The 21,459-nt window shown below is 58.3% G+C and overlaps 2 protein-coding genes across 2 annotated transcripts; both read left to right on the forward strand.

Moving 5' to 3' along the window:
- Positions 1 to 924: 924 nt before the first annotated feature.
- On the forward strand, positions 925 to 6,797 carry GPR162 (G protein-coupled receptor 162). The gene is made up of 5 exons (XM_061124075.1): positions 925 to 1,055; positions 2,594 to 3,891; positions 4,847 to 5,036; positions 5,621 to 5,778; positions 6,066 to 6,797. Exons 2-5 carry the CDS (start codon positions 3,025 to 3,027, stop codon positions 6,615 to 6,617), a joined length of 1,767 nt encoding a protein of 588 aa, XP_060980058.1. The 5' UTR covers positions 925 to 1,055; positions 2,594 to 3,024; the 3' UTR covers positions 6,618 to 6,797.
- Positions 6,798 to 7,810: 1,013 nt separating this feature from the next.
- On the forward strand, positions 7,811 to 21,372 carry P3H3 (prolyl 3-hydroxylase 3). The gene is made up of 15 exons (XM_061124817.1): positions 7,811 to 8,320; positions 9,175 to 9,327; positions 9,674 to 9,875; positions 9,972 to 10,103; positions 10,572 to 10,708; positions 12,476 to 12,565; positions 13,767 to 13,819; positions 13,969 to 14,036; positions 14,131 to 14,255; positions 18,470 to 18,571; positions 18,863 to 19,013; positions 19,198 to 19,315; positions 19,390 to 19,465; positions 20,550 to 20,690; positions 20,843 to 21,372. The coding sequence occupies exons 1-15, from the start codon at positions 7,847 to 7,849 to the stop codon at positions 20,993 to 20,995; spliced, it is 2,175 nt and encodes a 724-aa protein (XP_060980800.1). The 5' UTR covers positions 7,811 to 7,846; the 3' UTR covers positions 20,996 to 21,372.
- The last annotated feature ends 87 nt before the right edge of the window (positions 21,373 to 21,459 follow it).

Genomic DNA, 21,459 nt, shown 5'->3' on the forward strand with positions numbered 1-21,459 from the left:
TCGTGTCTTACTCTTCGAGACCCCGTGGACTGTATCCCGCCAGGCTCCTCTGTCCATGGGATTCTCCAGGCAAGAATACTGGAGTGAGGTGCCATGCCCTCCTCCAGGGGATCTTCCCGACCCAGGGATGGAACCTTTGAGGGGGAGGCAAAGGTGGACTCTTTCCTGGGGATCTGGAATCTTCTGATCTGTGGGGTCAGACCCAGAGGACAGGTTGCCAGGTTTGCCCCCAAGAAGCAGACCAAGTTTCCCTGGGGAGGGAAAAATCCTCTGGAGGTGGTTAGCCACCTCCCCACCCCACAGGGCCCTGAGTGTGCGCGCTTATGTGTGTTCTACTGAAGCGGAGAGACTGCAGGGGCCGTGTGTGCGCGCCACGTGAGAAACTGCGATGTGTGCGTGAAAACTGTGTGTGTCCCCCACACAAGTGTGAGTTTGTGTTCCAGGAGGAGGCAGCGGTATATTGGGGGAGGTGCATCCTTCTAGGCCCCTGTCCCCACCCCCCCACCCCCTGTATCCCACAAGCAGCCCCAGCATGGCCACCGCCCCTCACTCCTGCAGCCTCCAGCACACGCCCGCGTGAGCCCTCATCCTGGGAACAGCCCTTAAAGATACACTGGGTGACACACGCGTCCTCCTCCCCGGGCCATACCAGCGGCCTCTCGGAGCCTGAGTTCGCCGGGGGGAAAACCGGGTGGGGTGGGGGCAGGACTCGAGCCGGGTCACCAATGAGACGGTTCCCTCCCGGCACCTGCCTAGCCCCTCCCGCGCCAGGTCTCCACCGTCCGGTCCCCCGGCCCGCGCTCACCCCGGTCCCCCGGGGCTGGCCTCCATCTCGACTCGGGGCTGCAGGCAGTGGCGGGACCCCGGGAGAGAGGGGCCGGCGGGCATCTAGGGGGCCGAGCCGAGAGGCTGGGACGGGCGGGAGGAGGGAGGCCCCGGGGGGAGGAGGGAGGAGGACTGAGGGCGGCGAGCTGGAGCCGGCAGGCGGCGGGAGCCCGGGCGAGCCGCGTCGCTCGGGTGTGCGGTCTCCATAGCAGTGCTGGGCGCAGCCCGAGGTAAGGCGACCCCGGCCCGCTTCCCCGCGGGCCTCCCCTCTCTCTCCCCGCACCACCCCCTCCACCGGCTCCTTTCCCCTCCGGCTGGCCCCTCCTCCCCGGCCACCTGCTGTCTCTGCCCTGGAGACCGCGGTGGGTGGCAGGCAGGAGGGAGGAGCCGCCTGACCTTACCCCTTCACCCCGAAGGGCGAGGGACCCCTGTCCGCCCCGGAGTCCCTCCGCACGCCCTCCCACCTTCCTCTGATCTCTCTCCGTCCTTCACCTCCTCTCTCTGTCCTTCACATCCTTCCTGCCTGGCTCCTTCTCTGAGTCCCCGCTGTTTCTTCCCGAGCCCACCCTCTGGGCCTGGGTGGGGGTGGGTGGGAAGGGGTCCAAAGCTGTAGCGGAGGGTGGGGGGGGGGCGCTCCTGACCAATTCCCTCTATCTTCCTCTGGCTGGCCATTGCCATGGCAACTAGGGTGTACTGGGCTCCCAGGGAAGACAAAGGTGGGGGATGGACGAAGGACCTCTGGGGGAGGGGGCAAGGGTCTACAGGAAACAGACCTTCCACTGCTGCACCCCATTTTTACTCCATTTACCCCAAAGCCGCTATGCCCATCTTTCCTGCTTCCACTCTATCCAGGGTTTCCTCTTAGCCTCCTTGCCGGGGCTCAGTAAGGCTCAGAGTCAACACATCCAGGACACCTTCCTTCCCGTCAGAGTAAGACGGAGGCTCGGGGCAGGGGAGGAAAGAGTGGGGGTCCACGGGGTGGGGGGGAGTCCGAACCTTATTGAACACCGGGCTTTTCTTCTCAGCCTCCCTCCCCCCTGCTCCCTCCCTCCACCCACCCCCGCATCTCCAGGGGTCTTGCATTTCCTTCTATTTTCAGATACTATCACTTTGCCCCCTCTTTCTCTCTCTTCTGCTCAAACTCTCCTCCTTCCCCTGGTTCCCCCTCTTTCCATTTCTGGATGCTTCTGATGTCAGCGGTTTCCCTGCCTTTGGGTTCCCTAACCACCACCCCCCCCCCCACTCAGTCCCTGCCCCCTTTCTCCGGTCTTCCCAGATCCCCGGTGAGTGGGAGGGTGATCGTGCAGGCTGGGGAGATGGGGCTGAGCATCAAGACCCCTGGATCCGGGAGTCTGGAAAGTGGGGGAGGGGCCGTACACCCCATCCCAGTTTCCCGTGAGCCCTCGGGAAGAAAGAAGTCGTGCCTTGGCCGACGTGGCTCTGGGGAGAGACTGGGGATGTGAAGATAGCGGTTGGGTAGTATTGGGCAGAGGACAGAAAGAGGGGCCTGGGAGGGAGGAAAAATGGCTGACGATGGATGGGAGATGGGAAGTCAGAATACCTTCTTTCCTGGAGGTCTGGAAGACAGGGCTCTTATCCGTGTGGGGTGTTGGAGTGACCGTCTGGTTTAGGGCAGGAGAGTGTTCTGAACGACCCTGTGACCCAGAGTAACCAGTCGTTTCTATAATTTCGAGAGAAGGGGGGATTCAGAGCCACTTGGAGACCAGCTCAGGCTCTGCCCCTTCCACACCTCATCTCTCCCTTGCAGTGAGTCCAGGAGGCTGAGCACCACCCCCAGGATCCTTGGGGGCGTCCAGAAGACCCGGAGTGGTCAAGAACCAGAGGAAGAAGAGACCTGGAAGTCCTGGCATGAGAACCGGGGCTCCCCAGCCAGTTTCCTAGTGGGGGAGCTATCAGCTTGTCTCCCGGTTAACGACAAGAATACTTCTGGAAGGGCCCCACCCAACATGGAGGCCGAGGACCACCTCCGCTGACCCTCAGTCTCCTCCCCCGCCCTCCCCGCCGGACCTCAGCTGGGTCATTCATGCAATGCTGAGCAAGAGGGGCAGCCTAGGGGCGGCCCACCTCACTCCGGGGCAAGGACTGTGGGCGTCATGGGGGTGCGTGTGAGCGGGGCTCCTGGGTGAGACCCAGCCCCCACCCCCAGGAGTTCAAGGGGGGTGGGGGGACCGAGGAAGGATGGCTCGGGGCGGGGCGGGGGCAGAGGAGGCCTCCCTCCGCTCGAACGCGCTGTCCTGGCTGGCCTGCGGGCTGCTGGCGCTGCTGGCCAACGCCTGGATCATCCTCAGCATCTCGGCCAAGCAGCAGAAGCACAAGCCGCTGGAGCTGCTGCTCTGCTTCCTGGCGGGCACGCACATCCTCATGGCGGCCGTGCCCCTCACCACCTTCGCTGTGGTGCAGCTGCGGCGCCAGGCCTCCTCCGACTATGACTGGAACGAGAGCATCTGCAAGGTCTTCGTGTCCACCTACTACACGCTGGCCCTGGCCACCTGCTTCACCGTGGCCTCCCTCTCCTACCATCGCATGTGGATGGTGCGTTGGCCCGTCAACTACCGCCTCAGCAACGCCAAGAAGCAGGCACTGCACGCCGTCATGGGCATATGGATGGTCAGCTTCATCCTCTCCACCCTGCCCTCCATTGGCTGGCACAACAATGGAGAGCGCTACTACGCCCGCGGCTGCCAGTTCATCGTCTCCAAGATCGGCCTGGGCTTTGGCGTCTGCTTCAGCCTCCTGCTGCTTGGGGGCATCGTCATGGGGCTGGTCTGTGTGGCCATCACCTTCTACCAGACACTGTGGGCCCGGCCCCGGAGGGCTCGGCAGGCCCGGAGAGCAGGGGGTGGGGGTGGGGCCAGGGGGGGTGGGCCAGGGGGCTTGGGTACCCGTCCGGCCTTCGAGGTGCCAGCCATCGTAGTGGAGGATGCCCGGGGGAAGCGGCGGTCCTCGCTGGACGGCTCTGAGTCGGCCAAGACATCTCTGCAGGTCACCAACTTGGTCAGCGCCATCGTCTTTCTCTATGACTCCCTCACAGGAGTGCCCATCTTGGTGAGACTGAGGCTCCCCCAAACCCACTCTGTCTCCAATATCCAGACCCCAGCATGATCACCTGACCTCTGACTCCATCACAAGCAGCTCCATCATCCATCTTCTCATCTACTCAGCCCCGCTGTGAGCCCCTGTCTCCATTGTCCATCTCAGCTCCTAGTTCCCACCATCCCCAGCTCCATAGCATGTTCTCTGGTGACAAGTACTCAACTTCATCACCTGTGCTTCTGTCCCACTCCCTGTCCTCTGGTTTCATCATCTATCTTGCTGTGCCACTATTCAGCCTCTAGAACTATCAACCCAGCTGTTAGGCTCCTCTCTCCACCCCCGAATTCCCTCTGGACACAATAGGGTCTTGAGCACTCCTGGGTGGCAACCCCACAGAGCTCACCCCACTCCACCCGCAGCTTTCTGCACTCCTGTGTGTGTGCGCTCATTTGCTCAGTCGTGTCTGACTCTTTGTGACCTCGTGGACTGTAGCCCGCCAGGCTTCTCTGTCCATGGGATTCTCCAGGCACGAATACTGGAGTGGGTTGCCATGCCCTCCTCCAGGGGATCTTCCCCATCTGGGAATCAAACCCATGTCTTTTATATCTCCTGCATTGGCAGGTGGGTTCTTTACCACTAATGCCACCTGGGAAGCCCTGTGCATCCCCCATCTAGTCCTTATTTCTGAATTTCAACTTGTCTTCAAGTTTCCTATACCACCTCTGCTCCTCCTCTCTAGACCCCTGGGCTTTCTCTCTAGAACACTTTCCAGATCTTCCTCCCACTAGGTTCATCCATCTTCACTCCAACTTTGCCTCTGTGCTTGTCCTATGTGATCTGGACCATCCCTTCCTGACTTCCTCCCTCCCTCCTCCCCCAGCTGCACCAGGATGTGGGGTCTGGGGTCGAGGAGGAGCCACCTCGGCTCTGGGCCCTGACCCGGCGCCCTTCCCCCTCCTCCTGCCAGGTGGTGAGCTTCTTCTCCCTGAAGTCAGACTCGGCGCCCCCCTGGATGGTGCTCGCAGTGCTGTGGTGCTCCATGGCACAGACGCTGCTGCTGCCGTCCTTCATCTGGTCCTGCGAGCGCTACCGCGCCGACGTGCGCACGGTGTGGGAGCAGTGCGTGGCTATCATGTCTGAGGAGGACGGCGAGGACGGTCAGAAGAGGGGCTGGGCTTTCGCTTTGTCTAGGCGTCGGCTCCCTTTCCTGCTCTTTTCTACCAGCTCATCGCGGGGGGTCGGGACGGGCTGCTCTGGAGTGCCCCCTGCTGGACAGAACCTGCGGTTTCCCCTGGGTGGACTCCTGATTCCCTCTCCCCAAGCATCTCCCCATGCCCACCCACTGATTCCTCCACTCTACTTCCCCTGGAAGCCCCACACTACCCAGCCCTGCGTCCGCCGGGCAGAGAGACCGAGAAACAGTCCAGCGTCCTAACACAGCCATAAAGGAAGGCTGTGGAACCAAGAGGAAGCTAAGCCTCCCTCCTGAGACTTCCCAACTACAGGGAGAGCGCCTGGGGGTGGGTGGGTAACTATTTCAAGTAAGTGTGCCTATGTGTATGAATCACTAGAGATTCAGCACTGAACGCAACAGACACTAGCCACTCTTGGTTCTTCTTGGAGCTCACTAATGGAAACAGGAGGATTCTCCGGGGAGCTTCTCAGGGAGTGGGAGCTCTTAAAGGGGGTGGGGAGGTGGGCATTCTCTACCTCGAACCACTCTGCCCCTTTTCTCTTCTAGATGGGGGCTGTGATGACTATGCAGATGGCCGAGTGTGTAAAGTTCGCTTTGACGCCAATGGGGCCACAGGGCCAGGGGGCAGGGACCCCACCCAAGTAAAGTTGCTACCTGGACGGCACATGCTCTTTCCCCCTCTTGAGAGGGTTCACTACTTACAGGTACAGGACACGTCCCGTTCTGGGCATCCCCTCACTACTTTTCTCCAGTCTGTTATCCATCACACCCCTCCCCCATCCCCTAGCCCTGGCCTGCAGGGCACGGATGGGGAGGTGGAAGGAAGGCCTGGTTAGGGCGGTTCCCCATCAGTCAGACCACACTGAACCAGGTCTGCCCCTTAGAGGATGTTTTGCAAAAGTTTAGGGGGTGGAGCCACCTTGCAGGGTCCCCACTTTGGTCCCCGCTTTGTCCCTGCAGCACCTGAGGGTCTATTTGCTCCTCTCCCCAGGTCCCTCTGTCCCGCCGTCTGTCCCACGATGAGACCAACATCTTCTCTGCTCCTCGGGCACCAGGCTCCTTCCTGCACAAGTGGTCCTCCTCTGATGACATCCGGGTCCTCCCAGCCCAGAGCCGGGCCCTCGGGGGCCCCCCTGAGCACCTGGGACCAAGGCAGAGGCTGGAGGATGAGGAGGATGAGGAGGAGGCTGGAGGTGGGGGGCTGGCCACCCTCCGCCAGTTCCTGGAGGGTGGGGTTCTGGGCTCAGGTGGGGGACCCCCACGGGGTCCAGGCTTCTTCCGAGAGGAGATCACCACCTTTATTGATGAGACACCTCTGCCTTCTCCAGCCGCCTCACCGGGGCCCTCTCCTCGCCGGCCCAGGCCTCTGGGGGTCTCACCCCGCCGACTCTCCCTGGGGTCCCCTGATAGCCGAGCCATTGGACTTCCTTTGGGGCTGAGTGCAGGGCGACGCTGCTCCCTGACAGGAGGAGAAGGGAGCACAAAAGCTTGGGGAGGATCCTGGGGCCCAGGGAACCCCATCTTCCCCCAGCTGACTCTGTGAGCCCAAGTGGGCCTGCTGGACTCAGAGAAGGGGGCCTGGGTGGGGAACACCTCCTTCCATTCCTGAGCCTCCAGACTCTGGGGAGATGGGCAGGAACCGGGGCCCAGGGACGCCAGCTGGCTCCCATCCCAGTCACCAGACACCCGCCTCACCTGCCATCCTCTCTAGCAAAATGTATTAAAGTCAAGTGTTACCATGGAAACCTGTGTGTCCAGTGTGCTGTGGTGGCAGAGGGGATGGTCAGAGGCTCGGTGGGTGGAGTGGCTCATGAAGGACAAAATAGAGCAGGGGCAGTGGATGGAGGCCCAGAAATACACCGGGAGAGAGACAAGTATGCAGACAGTCACAGGGATGGGCTTCTGGGAGCGTCTTGGGCTCGGGTGGGGGGCGCTTGGGGATACACTTGAGTTTGCTGATTTGGGTGTGAAGGATCTTTGCTGAGATCTGTGAAGGTGGTTTTAGAGTTTGTCTCTGTCTTCCTTGGGCTTCCCTGGTGGCTCAGAATGTAAAGAATCTGCCTGCAATGCAGGAGACCTGAGTTTGATCCCCGGGTCGGGAAGATCCCCTGGAGAAGGAAATGGCAACCCACCCCAGTATTCTGGCCTGGAGAATCCAAAGGACAGAGGACCTTGGCGGGCCACACTGCATGCCTCAGCTCTCCTCCTTTCCCCAAATGTGTATGTGCCTACTTTCTGGGCAGGAAAACGTTTGAGCAGACTTGGTGTCACGCCTGGAGTTTACCCTCTGCCCTGCTGCATTCTAAAGCTCTTTTTCTTCTACAAGTGCGGGTGGGTGTGCGGGAGGCTTCCACCCTCCTTTTCCTGGGCCCAGAGTGGAAGGGGAGCCCAGTCCACCCTAGCGATTCCCGCACGATGGGCCCCCGGGGTTGGTCAGGGGTCCTAAGAGGTTCCTCAGGCCTGCTCCAGGGCTGCCGTCTGCCCTGTTCTCTCCACTGTCTGTTTCTCCCTGGACGCCGCCCCCACTTGTCCTAAAGCCCACGTTCTCCACGTTCTGCCGCCGCCGGGCGTCCTCCGACTCCAGTCTCTCTCTCACCCCGGCCTCTCCGGGCTGGGGCTCGGGCGCATCAGTTCCCTGCGGCGCTCCTCCCTCCTCCCCTCCCTCCTCTCCATCCCTCCTTCCTTTCCCCTCCCTCTTCCTTCCCCCTTTTCCTCCCTCTCGCTCTCGGCTCCCGCAGTTCCCTCCTGCAGCCGGCCGGCGGCTCTGGCACGATGCTCCGGCTCCTCCGGTGGCTGCTGCTCCTGTTGCTCCTGCCTCCCCCGGGGTCCCCCGAGCCCCCAGGCCTGGCCCCGCCGTCCCCGGGGGCGCCTCCCCAGGCCCCCGACTTGCTCTACGCGGACGGGTTGCGCGCCTACGCGGCGGGGGCCTGGGCTCCGGCAGTGGCGCTGCTGCGGGAAGCGCTGCGGAGCCGGGCGGCGCTGGGCCGCGCGCGGCGGGACTGCGGGGCGTACTGCGCCGCCGAGCCGGGGGTCTCGCTCCCCGCCGCCCCGGGGCCCGACTCCGGGCCGGGGGCCTGGGAACCGCTGCTCCTCCGCGCGGCGCTGCGGCGCGCAGAGTGCCTGACCCAGTGCGGGGCGCGGAGGCTGGGCCCGGGGGGCGCGGCGCGGCTCCGCGTGGGGAGCGCGATCCGGGACGCCTTCCGCCGGCGGGAGCCCTACAACTACCTGCAGAGGGCCTATTACCAGGTGCGCGACCCGGCCCGGGCCCCGGGCGTCCTCCTCCAGCTCCCGGGAAGGGGCGGCGAATAAACGCCGGGACTCGGGTGGGGCTGTGTGGTCAGGACCTCGCCTTTGGAGTCGGTCCTGGCAAACCGCGACCAGTACCTACAGAATGGGGCACGGCCTCGGGAGGGTGGGAGCAACGTTGGAAGGGGGTGGAAGCCGATCGAAGATGGAGGGCAGGGGCCTGGAGTTCGAGGAAGTCTTATGAGACCTACGTGGAGTGACAGAGCCTCTTCCCAGGAATGAAGGGGGGCGGGGACAGGGGCGAAAGACGCGGCTGGAGAGAGAGAACGGGGTGGGGGGGGGGGTGGGGGGGGCGGGTAGGGGGTGAGCGTGAGCCTTCGCTTGGGGCAGGAGGGAGCTTCGGGAAAGAAAGAGGTGGGCAAGGCTGAGGGCTCTGGTGTCCGGTCGTGGGACCCTGCCCAGCTACTGGTGCGATAGCTGTTGCCTACTAACGCCTACGTGGCCGGGGAAGGGGGGCGCCGGTCACACACACCTCAGCTCAGGGTCCTAGAGACCTGCGGCTTTTGCTGGCGGCTAGGGTCACCCCTACGTCCCCACCTCGCGTGGCCATCACTTCCGCCTTATCTCACCAGTGAGGTCCCTCTGCCCACACCCCACCCACTCCAGTTTCTGAGACCCCCTTTCCATGGCTACCAGACTCCTGAGAGTCCCCACTTACTGGGGGTCTGGAGGTTGGGTGATGGGCAGCTGTCACCTACTAGTCTTCCAGAAGGCTCGGGTGGGGATGTTGGGGATGGGCAGATTCTGACACCCCTGCCCCGGCGGCTTACTCCCGCATCCCTCCCGCGTCTCAGCTGAAGAAGCTGGACTTGGCAGCAGCTGCGGCGCACACCTTCTTTGTGGCAAACCCAGCGCACCTGCAGATGCGGGAGGACATGGCTAAGTACAGACGGATGTCAGGGGTTCGTCCCCAGAGCTTCCGGGACCTGGAGACGCCCGCATATTGGGTGAGACCCTCAGCTTGACCCCAGCCTTTGACCGATGGGATACACAGGCCTCGCCCAGCTGTGCACTGTCCGCTGGGCATCGGGAAATCTGGGTATGTCCTCTGTGACCCTGATGGGAGGGTCCCTCTCTGGGACCTAGTTTTCTTCCTGAGATTCGCAAAGTCTCATGTTCTAACATTCGGATTCTCAGGCATGCCCTGTAGTCCCCAAGGTGACCTGAGACCTGGAGTCCAGGCCCCCAGTGAGGTCAATGCCCCTCCCCTTCTTTCTGTCTCCCAATCTATCTTGGCACCCTCCACCCCCGCCCCCAGGATCTCGAGTGACTGACCTCTCCCCTCCCCAACAGGCAGCCTTTGACACCGGCCTGGAGCATCTTGGGCGCCAGGAGGCAGGCCTGGCACTGCCCTGGCTGGAGGACGCCCTGCAGGAGAGCCTGGCCCAGGTGGAGAGCTGCCGGGCCGGCTGTGAGGGGCCCGAGGAACAGGAGAGGGAGGCAGAGGAGGAGGAGGGGACCGGGAGCCAGGGGGGCCTGTATGAGGCCATCGCAGGTAAGGGGCTGGAGCGCGGGGGGTGGGGATCACGGTGCACTGGGGCAGGGGGAGGCATATCACTAGCTGAGTGAGTCCCCCGTGTGTCCCCCACAGGGCACTGGACCCGCGTCCTGCAATGCCGGCAGCGCTGTGTGGGGGACGTGGCCACGCGTCCTGGTCGAAGCCTCCCTGTTCCGGACTTCCTTCCCACCCAGCTGAGGCGGCTGCACGAGGCCCACGCTCAGGGTCAGTGAGAGGGAAGGGTGAGCCCCGGGTGGGTGGACTAGGGCTGGAACCCAGAGAGTGAAGGTCTGTCTCTGCTGGTACCCGGAGCTCCACCTCTCCATCCTTCCATCTATCTCTGCATCTGAGTAGGTCGGGGCTCCCTGGGGACCATCACCTCAGAGGACTCTGGCTCTCCATTGTGGGAAGCTCAGGAGCTGGGTCACAGGGCTCCTTCTGTCCTCGCTGCTTCTCACTTTCCTTTCTTCTCTCCTCTCTTCCTCCCCTCTGAACTCTGCCTGTACAGCCCAGGTATGTTCCAGGAAGCTTTGTAAAGAAGCAATGGATGAGCCTGTCTGCCGGGTGGGATGGGTCACTGGGAGACCACCTTCTCCGGCTCTGCTTCTGTCCCCCCCGGCTCTTGGCCCTGCCCTGGGATGACTGGGGTGCTTGTCTCTGGGCCACACCCCCACGCTGTTGCTCTGTCCCCAGTGGGGAATCTGTCCCAGGCTGTGGAGAATGTCCTGAGCTTCCTGCTCTTCTACCCGGAGGATGAGGCTGCCAAGATAGCTCTGGACCGGTACCAGGCCCAGCTGGGGGAGCCAAGACCTGGCCTCGGGCCCAGAGAGGTACCCCCTACTCACTTACCCTGTGGATGTGTGCTAAGTTGCTTAGTCGTGTCCAACTCTTTGGGACCCCATGGACCATAGCCCACCAGGCTCCTCTGTCCATGGGATTTCCAGGGCAAGAACACTGGAGTAGGTGGCCATTCCCTTCTCCAGCTCACCCTGTGAGGTCGTCCTAAATCAGACAAATACAATGGAGAAGTCACCTGGGCCCGCCCCCCATTCTGGCCGAAGGTGACCCCAAGTCCAGCATCTGGCCTTGTCTCCACTCCCTGCTCCCCACTTCAGGCTATCCTTCTTTTTTTCCTAACTTATTTCAACTGCACTGGGTCTTCATGTGGCCCACAGGCTCATCTCCTTGGCACATGGGTTTTCTCTAGTTGATGCACGCCTTCTCTTGTTGCAGTGTGTGGGCTTAGTTGCCCTGCGGCTTGGGGGATCTTAGTTCCCTGACCAGGGATTGAACCCACGTCCTCTGCATTGGAAAGTGGTTTCTTTTTTTAGCAGAAACATTACTTTACTGACAATGGTTCGTATAGTCAAAGTGAAGTGAAAGTGAGTCACTTAGTCGTGTCCCACTCTTTGCGACCCCACTGACTGTACAGTCCATGGAATTCTCCAGGCCAGAATACTGGAGTGGTAGCCTTTCCCTTCTCCAGGGGATCTTCCCAACCCAGGGATCAAAACCAGGTCTCCTGCATTGCAGGCAGATTCTTTACCAACTGAGCTATCAGGGAAGCCCTCCCATATAGTCAAAGCTATGGTTTTTCCAGTAGTCATGTATGGTTGTGAGAGTTGGACCATGAACAAAGCTGAACACCAAAGAATTGATGCTTTCAAACTGTGGTGCTAGAGAAGACTCCTGAGAGTCCCTTGGACTGCAAGGAGATCCAACCAGTCAATCCTAAAAGAAGTTAGTCCTGGATATTCATTGGAAGGACTGATACTCAAGCTGAAGCTCCAATACCTTGGCCACCTGATTCAAAGAACTGACTCGTTGGAAAAGACCCTGATGCTGGGAAAGATTGAAGACAGGAGGAGAAGGGGACGACAGAGGACAAGGTGGTTAGATGGCATCACTGACTCAATGGATATAAGTCTGAGCAAGCTCCAGGAGTTGGTGATGGACAAGGAAGCCTGGCGTGCTGCAGTCCATGGGATCACAAAGAGTTGGATATGACTGAGCAACTGGACTGAACTGGGTTGTTTATTTGTTTATTTATTTATTTTGGCTGTGCTGATTGCTGCATGGGCTTTGGATGGACCTGTGTCTCCTCACTGGCAGGCAGAATTTTTTGTTGTTGTTAGATTTTTTTTTAATGTGGACCATTTTTTTTAAAAAAGCCTTTATTGAATTTGTTACAGTCTTGTTTCTATTTTATGTTTTTTGCATTTTGGCTGCAAGGCATGTGAGATCTTAGTTTCCCAACTAGGAACTGAATCCTCACTCCCTGTATCAGAAGGCAAAGTCTTAACTACTGGACCACCAGGGAAGTCCCCTGGCTCTACTTCGGAGTCCAAGCCAGCCTTCTTCCCTTAAACTCACCCCTGCTTGCCCCAGCCTGTGCACAAGTGGGCACGTGTGTGTACACACACACACACACACACACACACACACACACAACCCCCAGTCTGAGCTCGGAGACCCTGACTGCTGAGGGAGGAGGGTTGGACAGAGGGGCAGGACCAAGGTTAGGGAGCCTGTGGGCTGCCCTGCTCTCTTCCAGCCTTAACTCTCCCCCTCCTGCTGTCCCCTCCTGCTGTCACCAGGACATCCAGCGCTTCGTCCTTCGATCCCTGGGGGAGAAGAGACAGCTGTACTATGCTGTGGAGCACCTGGGGGCCAGCTTCAAGGATCCCGTGAGTGACCCCGCTTCGTCCCCTGGCCGCCCCCAGAGGGGAACAGCAGCAGTGCCCTACGGGATGTGCCACGTCCCTCCTCAACTGCACCTCTCATTTCTCCACAACCCCGTGAGGCTTGGAGAGGACTCTGTGCCCCAGGGTCACAAGACACAGGCAGGTGCCTGTGGCCACAGGCAGCTTTGGGATCACACAGGCCTAGGTGTTGGTCTCTCTGCCACAGACGAGGTCTGGACCTTCGCTGGCTCGGTCTCAACTTCCTTCCCTGTAAAATGGGAACACCATACTTATAGCTCTGTTGAAGCCGTGCCACTTGCTACAAAGTACAGGAAAGTCTGCTGCTGGTTTTCATACTCTTTTTTCTGTGGTAGTTTTGAGGGGAAACTAAAAGGCAGAGGTTATTCTCGCTAGTGCTCTAGGGTCAGGCAGGCTCCCCCAGCCTTCTTGGCTATCTTGCTGTTTTTGAAGCCAGTATTTCCCAACTGGAAGAAAAGGGGCTGTCCCTACTCTGCCCAGTAGGTGTCACTAGCATCCCTGAGTCTTGGCCGTCAGAGATGTTTGCAGACATTGCCCTGTCTCCTAACGGACAAGTCTTTCTGGGCACCATCGCTTAAATCCCAACCCTGTCCTTATGGGCTGTGTGACCTTGGGCATGTTACTTTATGTCTTTGTATCTCAGAGCCCTCAACTACAAAATGGGCACATTAATACGACCTGTTTGATAAGACTATTGTAAACTTTAAATGTTAAACTCCACATCTGTATAGAAAGCTCTTCCCTGGTGGCTCAGATGGTAAAGCATTTGCCTGCAACGCAGGAAACTCGGGTTCCATCTCTGGGTGGGGAAGATCCCCTGGAGAAGGGAGTGGCAACCCACTCCAGTATTCTTGCCTGGAGAATCCCACGGACAGAGGAACCTGGCGGGAAACAGTCCATGGGGTCGCAGAGTTGGACACGACTGAGCGACTAACACACATATAAAGCTCTTTAAAAAGCACCTGGCAAACAGTGCTTTGTAAGTTGTTATTATTATTGCAGTGTTTGGCCCAGTGCCCAGGGCTTCTGACAATGAGTCCAGGGCTTCCCCACCTCCACCTTCCCCTCTGGAAGCAGGAGGACTTTACTATGGTAGCCCATGGTCTACCGTCAAGGACTCATAGGTGGACTTGGCAGGTGATGGTTCTTTTCCTGACCATCCCAGGACCTGTGGACCCCAGCTGCCTTCATCCCTGAGGCCCTTAGAGAAAAGCTCAGGTAGGAGGGGCCTTGCGGCGGGAGGGGCGTGGCCTGTGTGGAAGGGGCGTGGCCTGTGTGGAAGTGAAGGGGAGGGGTCCTGGGAGGCAGGGTCTGAGAAGATGGGTCTGGGCGGCCGATGTTCACCGAGCATGTTTCTCACCCCTGAGAGAGGATCAGGAGAAACGGCCGTGGGACGATGAGCCTCCGCAACCTAAGCCCCTGACTCACTGGAAGGGTGAGTTCCTGGGACAGCAGGAGGCAGGAGCCTGGAAGGGGCTGGGTCTGCCCCCGGGGGACCGTCAACCCCCTGCCCTATCCCTCCCCCGCAGATGTCCTCCTCATGGAGGGAGTAACCCTGACCCAGGACGCGAGGCAACTGAATGGGTCGGAGCGAGCCGTGTTGGACGGGCTGCTCACCCCGGCCGAGTGTGGGGTGCTGCTGCAGCTGGCCAAGGTGAGAGGACCTGTAAGGAAGTAGCACAGTGCTACTGGGGGACCCTCAGACACAGCTGCCTGCCCCCTTGCTCTTGGCCTTTCCCCGCCTCGCCGCCCTCCCCACTCCCCTGCCCTCTCAGACCCTCCAGTGGGGACTGCTGATGTTGCCTCCCTCCTGTGGACAAGTTCCTTTTCCTCTCAACTGACATGGGGCTTCCCAAGTGACAGCTCAGTGGGTAAAAAGAATCCACCTGCAATGCAGGAGACACAGGAGGTACAGGGTCAATCCCTGGAAAAATCCCCTGGAGGAGGAAGGGGCACCCCACTCCAGTATTCTTGCATGGAGAACCCCATGGACAGAGGAGCCTGGTGGATTACAGTACAAAGGGTCACAAAGAGACGGACACAACTGAGCAACTAAGCATGACATGGCATAGCTGGCATGGGCTGGACATCTTAAAGAAGTTTGCTAGAAACTGATAGGAAGAACAAAACGAAAAAAGTAAATGCATCAAAAAGGGCGGGTGTGCAGGTGAAGACGCCTTGGTTGGCTGAGAGCTTAGTTATTGGCTCTGCAGAACCACAGGCTGCTTCTCCATCATGATGTCCCTCCTAGATTGGGCTAAATGATCTGTATTCACCAGGTTGAGTCTGCCAATTTATGAAACTTCATCTCACTCTGGGTTTGTTCCTTTCTGAGTCCCTGGTGTGTACTGGAAATACCCAGGTTCCAGGGAGAGGCAGATAAACACAGACTGTGTATTTGGGAACTCAGTGTACTGAGAAGGCATCAGGCATGGAGATATAATCACAGCAGGTGGTGAGTTTGATAAAAGACGTACTCATCCAATTAGAAGCACCAAGATGAAAATCACAGAGGAATTCCTGGAAGGGGTGGCATTTGAGCTTAATCTTAAGCATGAGTTAACCAGACAGCATGAGTTGCCAACATCCATTGGATCATAGAAAAAGCAAGAGAGTTCCAGAAAAACATCTACTTCTGCTTCATTGACTATGCTAAAGCCTTGACTGTGGAGAAACAACAGCATGCTGTGGAAAATTCTTAAAGAGATGAGAATACCAGACCATCTTACCTGCCTCCTGAGAAACCTGTATGCAGGTCAAGAAGCAAAATTTAGAACCAGACATGGAACAGTGGACTGGTTCAAAATTGGGAAAGGAGTAGGTCAAGTTTGTATATTGTCACCCTGCTTATTTAACTTATATGCAGAGTACATCATGTGAAATGCTGGGATGGATGAAGCACAATCTGGAATCAAGATTGTCGGGAGAAATATCAATAACCTCAGATATGCCAGTGATGCAACCCTTATGGCGAAAAGCAAAGAGGAACTAAAGAACCTCTTATGGGGACTTCCCTGGTGGTCCAATGGCTAAGACTCCGTGCTCCCAGTGAAGGGGCCCCGGGTTCTATCTCTGCTGCAAATAAGAGTTCACATGCTGCAACGAAAGATCCTGAATGTCACAACTAAGACCCGGATCAGTCAAATAAATAAGTAAATAAAATATTTTTTTAAAAAATAAAGAGCCTCTTATGAAGATGAAAGAGTAGAGTGAAAAAGCTGGCTTAAAACTCAACATTCAGAAAATGAAGATCATGGCATCCGGTCCTGTCACTTCACAGCAAATAGATGGGGAAACAATGGAAACAGTGACAGACTTTATTTTCTGGGCTCCTCCAAAATCTGCACCACTGCATCTGCAGTGGCAGATGGTGACTGCAGCCATGAAATTAAAAGATGCTTCTTGGAAGAAAGCTATGACAAACCTAGGTGGCATATTAAAAAGCAGAGACATTACTTTGCCAGTAAAGGTTGGTCTAGTCAAAGCTATGGTTTTTCCAGTAGTCGTGTATGGATGTGAGAGTTGGACCATAAAGAAGGCTGAGCACCGAAGTACTGATGCTTTGAACTGTGGTGATGGAGAAGACTCCTGAGAGTCCCTTGGACTGCAAGGAGATCCAACCAGTCAATCCTAAAAGAAGTTAGTCCTGAATATTCATTGGAAGGACTGATGCTGAAGCTGAAGCTCGAATACTTTGGCCACCTGATTCGAAGAACTGACTCACTCATCAGGGAAAAGACCCTGATCCTGGGAAAGACTGAAGGCAGGAGGAGAAGGGGACGACAGAGGACAAGATGGTTGGATGGCATCACTGACTCGATGGACATGAGTTTGAGCAAGCTCCGGAAGTTGGTGATGGACAAGGAAGCCTGGCGTGCTGCAGTCCATGGGGTAGCAAAGAGTTGGATACAAATGAGCGACTGAACAACAACAACCAGATAGAGAAGGGAGGGAAGTCAGGCTGCAGGGAAGAAGAACGGGGCGGAGGTGGGGGAGGGGGGGGGGCGGTGGTTGGGAACTGGAGTGGAGAACAGGAGTTCCGAGCATGGGCATGCCCAGTGGGAATTACCTGTGTGGCCTTGGGCCATGTATTTTAACATCTGTGAACCTAGTTAGTTTCCTCCTCTACAAAATAGGGATAAATACAGAGGTTTTGTTGTAGGGCTGTTATGAGGATTAAATGAGTCAGTACATGGTAAAGCTCTTGGAAGAATGTGCAAATACTCAGTATGAGCTGTTGCTATTATCATCAGGCTGCATATTATCCAGGGGCAGGAATGGGGAGGAGGCGCACGGTGAGAGATGGGTGAGAACCTCTGTACCCTGCCAAGGAATTTGGGCTCTCTTTGTAGATGGTGGACAGTTTACTGAAGGATTTAAAACTCCCAAGTGCAGGGCCTGGAGTCTTCGTCCTGTAGGACCAGGAGCGCCCTCTAGTGGCAGCACTGAGAAGGCAACAGGACAGGGAAATAAGGAGGGGCTTAGGGGTGACCGCCCTAGAATAGGTCTCATTTCAAGTCAATGAAGAGGAGGACAGATGAGAAATATTTAGAAACTCAAAGAAAGAGAATTTAAGGACTAAATCTATGTGTGTGTGTGGGGTGCTCAGTCTTGTCCAACCCTTTGGGACCCCATGGAGCCACCAGGCTCCTTTGTCCATGGGGTTGTCCAGGCAAGAATACTGGAGTGACATGTAACTCCATAGCTGATTCATGTCAATGTATGACAAAACCCACTGCAATGTTGTGAAGTAATTAGCCTCCAACTAATAAAAATAAATGGGAAAAAATAAAAAAAAAGAAAAAAAAAAAAAGAATACTGGAGTGGATTGCCATTTCCTCCTCCAGGGGATCTTCCTGGTCTAGGGACTGAACCTACATCTCTTACATCTACCTGCATTAGGCAGGCGGGTTCTTTACCACTAGCGCCACAGAGGAAATCTATGTGGGTGATGAAGAAAGAATGAACTCAAGGATAACTCCCCAGTATCAGCTATCCCCTAACCTCTGCCAGGGCACTTGCAAGGTTGTAACCCTGCTTTAATTTTCCATGTAATACATCACTGAATTGACCTGGTTTGTTTATCTCAAAATGTAAAGCCCGTAGTAGCAGGAAATTTTCGTGTTCACCATTGAGTCCCCAGTGCCTAGAACAGTGCCTGGCACACAGTGCTCAGTGCCTACTGAATGGATGGATGAATGAATGAAAGCTTGAGTGACTAAGCGGCCTCTCAGAGGTGAGGCTTATATATGGCGTAACTAGATAGTGGTACTTTGAGCTTCAAAAAGCAGACTGAATAGAAAAAAGAAAGAAAAAGCAGAGGAAATAGGTGTCAGTAAAGGGTGATGAGACTTGTGGAGGCAGCTGGGGAATTCAGAGTCAGCATCAAGGGTTCCCACATTCTCCAAGAGTGTGTTGGGTGAGAAGGGACAGGAGAGAGCTGTGTCTGCTGGTGCCACGTCCCCACCTCAGGTCCGTGAGGACCTGGCCCAACGGTCGAACCTCCTGCCAGGGTCTTGCTCCAGAGAGACTCCTCTGTTCTCAGCCCGTCAGAACAAGTGATTGAGCCCTTTCTGCCCCTTTCTCTGCTGTCCTGACCTCCCGGAGCCCCTTCCCCACTGTAGGAAGCTCTCCAGAGTCCTATGCACAGTCCCCTCGGTCAGTGGGGTTCCAGATATTTACCAGGAGTGACCACACAGACATGGAGTTAGTCATTCTCTGGGAAGGGCAGCAGCTCACAGAACCACAGGAGCTTCCAGCCTCTTCCAGGGACTGGCTGGTTGGAGGGAAGGCCATGTAGCCCTGTGAGGTGGGTGGTAGCCCGGGGCTGGGCGGGGTGACCCCACAGCCAACTCCCTCTCTGCTTAGGATGCAGCTGAGGCTGGAGCCAGGTCTGGTTATCGGGGTCGCCGCTCCCCACACACCCCCCACGAACGCTTTGAGGGGCTCACGGTGCTCAAGGCCGCCCAGGTGAGAGGAGACACAGAGCTGGAGAAGAGGGCCAGCCTTTCCTGCCTGTGGAGGGCTCTCCTGGGACTCAGAGGAGTTCTCGGCCCAGGACTGATGGAGGAGGTTCCCCACAGAGGGACCCGGGTCCTTGTCACAGAGACAATGGAAAGAGTGGTCTGGGCTGATGGGTGGGTTGATGGGGCAGCTGGCTGTTGAATCCCAAACCATGGGTGGAGGGCAGTGGAGGTTGGGTAGGGGCTGGGACCAGCCTTACCACACCTCCCCTTCCCCACCCTTTATTCTCTGCCGCAGCTGGCCCGGGCTGGGGCGGTGGGCAGTCAGGGTGCCCAGCTGCTCCTGGAGGTGAGCGAGCGGGTGCGGAGCCTAACGCAGGCCTACTTCTCCCCCGACCGGCCCCTGCACCTCTCCTTCACCCACCTGGTGTGCCGGAGTGCCATAGAAGGTAACCGCCCGGGCCCCCCATCTCAGGGCCCCTCGGGGCCCTGCACACCCCCAGCACCCCCGCTATGTGGGTTTCCATCTTCACTGCAGGAGGACTGACTCCCCTGCCCAGCGGGGGCTCAGCTGTGACCCTGGATCTACAGGGTGGGTGTGGGTGGGCGCCCACCAGGCCCTTGGCTTCCCAGGGGAGCAGGCGCAGCGCATGGACCTGAGCCACCCAGTGCACGCCGACAACTGTGTCCTGGATCCCGACACCGGGGAATGCTGGCGGGAACCCCCAGCCTACACCTACCGAGACTACAGGTGGGCGGCCCTCCAGGGGTCGGGTGGGGCGCTTGGCTGGTGTCTCACTGCCTCCTGTCTTCCTCTCTCCCCAGTGGACTCCTCTACCTCAACGATGACTTCCAGGGCGGGGATCTGTTCTTCACAGAGCCCAACGCCCTCACAGTCACGGTAAGTGGAGTGGGGGGGGGGGGCAGGAAGGGGGGGCGCAGTAGGGAGCCCAGCCATAGGCTGGGGATTCAAAACAGAGGGTGCCCAGAGGCAAATGCAGGGAAATGGCTGGGGCCACCTTTGTTGTTGTTTATTTGCTAAGTTGTGTCCGACTCTTTGTGACCCCAAGGACTGCAGCAGGCCAGGTTTCCCTGTCCTTCTCTATCACCTGGGATTTGCTTAAACTTATGTTCATTGAGTCAACCCTCTCCTTTGCGGCTTCCGCAGCACCTCCCCACTCTTGTCTGTTCAGGGGCTCTCCTAGACCCTCCCAAGAGACCTCCAAGGGGCCCCTCCAGGCCCTGCCTTCAGTGATCACCTCACTTCTTATAGGAGGGCAGGTGAGGGACTTCCCTGGTTGGTCCTGTGGCTGAGACTCTGTGCTCCCAATGCAGGAGGCCCAGGTTTGATCCCTGGTTGGGGAACTAGATTCTGCATGCTGGAACTGACAAATCCCGTGTGCTGTTACTAAAACCCGGTACAGCCAAATAAATCAGTAATAAATAAAATAGATATTATAAAAACTCAAAAATAAATAAATAAAGGAGGGCGGCTGAAGCACAGGGCCCCAAGCCTCTACTCCAGGTAGAAGCTCAGGTCTAGGACCAGCAGAAGGACTGGAGCAGTGATTTTTCATTGTGCATTGCTCTGCCTTATCCAGTTAGCTCCTTCTCTGCTCACCACCAGCAGCTCCCTGTCATCCAAGCCCTCTCTGGGGTGGAAAATGTCCCCAAGACCCTGATGCCCAGAACCCAGAATCTGGTTGGGCAGAGGGTGGGCAGGAGAAGCGGAGCACGGGGGCGGATAGAGTCGCTTCTCCTTTTGGCTCCAACTCCTCCAGCCTCCAGTCTGGCATTCGGTGCTCCCAAGTGGAGGCCTGGTTCCCACTTGCCCCAAGATCGTCCCTGAACTAAGGAGGGGACGCGGTGGGCAAGAGAGCTGCTGCCGTCTGAGCCCCCTCCCGGTCCTGCTCCAGGGAGTCAGGGTCAAGGTCTCTGAAGCCCTGTCCCTGGAGCTGAATCTGCCATCCGGCGCCCCACCCCAGGCACAGGTTCGTCCTCGCTGCGGCCGCCTCGTGGCCTTCAGCTCGGGCGTGGAGAATCCGCACGGCGTGTGGGCCGTGACACGGGGGCGGCGCTGTGCCCTGGCGCTGTGGCACACCTGGGCCCCTGAGCACCGGGAGCAGGTGAGCGGGCGGCGGGGCGGGGCGGGGCCGCGTGAGGGGCGGGCACGCTGGCGGGCGAGGGGCGGGGCTGAGATGACCCCGGGAGAGTCCCGGGGCGGGGCGGATGCTGGGGGTGGGGGCGGTCAGCCTCGACCCTCCTCCTCGCCCCCCAGGAGTGGACGGAAGCCAAAGAGCTGCTGCGGGGGCCGGAGAAGGATGAAGACGACGTGACCAGCAGGGACCCCGGCCCAGAACCCCCCAGCCGCAGGCTTCCGCGGCTCCAGGACAAGGCTGGGAAGCCGCCTCGCATTCGAGAGGAGTTGTGAGGGGGCCGGCCCAGCTCCTCGGGGATATGGCCACTTGACTTGTGGAGGGTCTGCCTTGATGCCGGGGACCCCCGGGAAGCCCCCGTGTGACCGCCACAGAACAGCGAGCCCTCGGTCCCTGTACCCTGCCATCTTGGGGATCACCAGGGCCCCGCAACCCTGGGCTCAGAGGACCCTGCAGAGACTTAGCCTGGGGACTGGCCTGGGCCCAGCCAGGATGGACCTCCAGGCCTAGGACAGACAGAAGACGGGCAAGGCCGAAGTGGAAAGAGCTGGTAGGGGGTAGGGCCCCAGCAGGTGCTGTAAATGAGGAAGATGAGAGGGAGGGTCACCCCCGCCCTCCCCAGCCTGTCAATAAAGATCCTGACCATCCCTCAGCTGGGGCCAGTCAAGTGTATCGTGGTTTCCATGGTGGCCGGAGGTGGGAGAGGCTGTGGCTGGCCTGGGAGGAGACAGGTATCCTG

This window comes from Dama dama, chromosome 22 (assembly GCF_033118175.1).
Source record: "Dama dama isolate Ldn47 chromosome 22, ASM3311817v1, whole genome shotgun sequence".
NCBI lineage: Eukaryota > Metazoa > Chordata > Mammalia > Artiodactyla > Cervidae > Dama > Dama dama.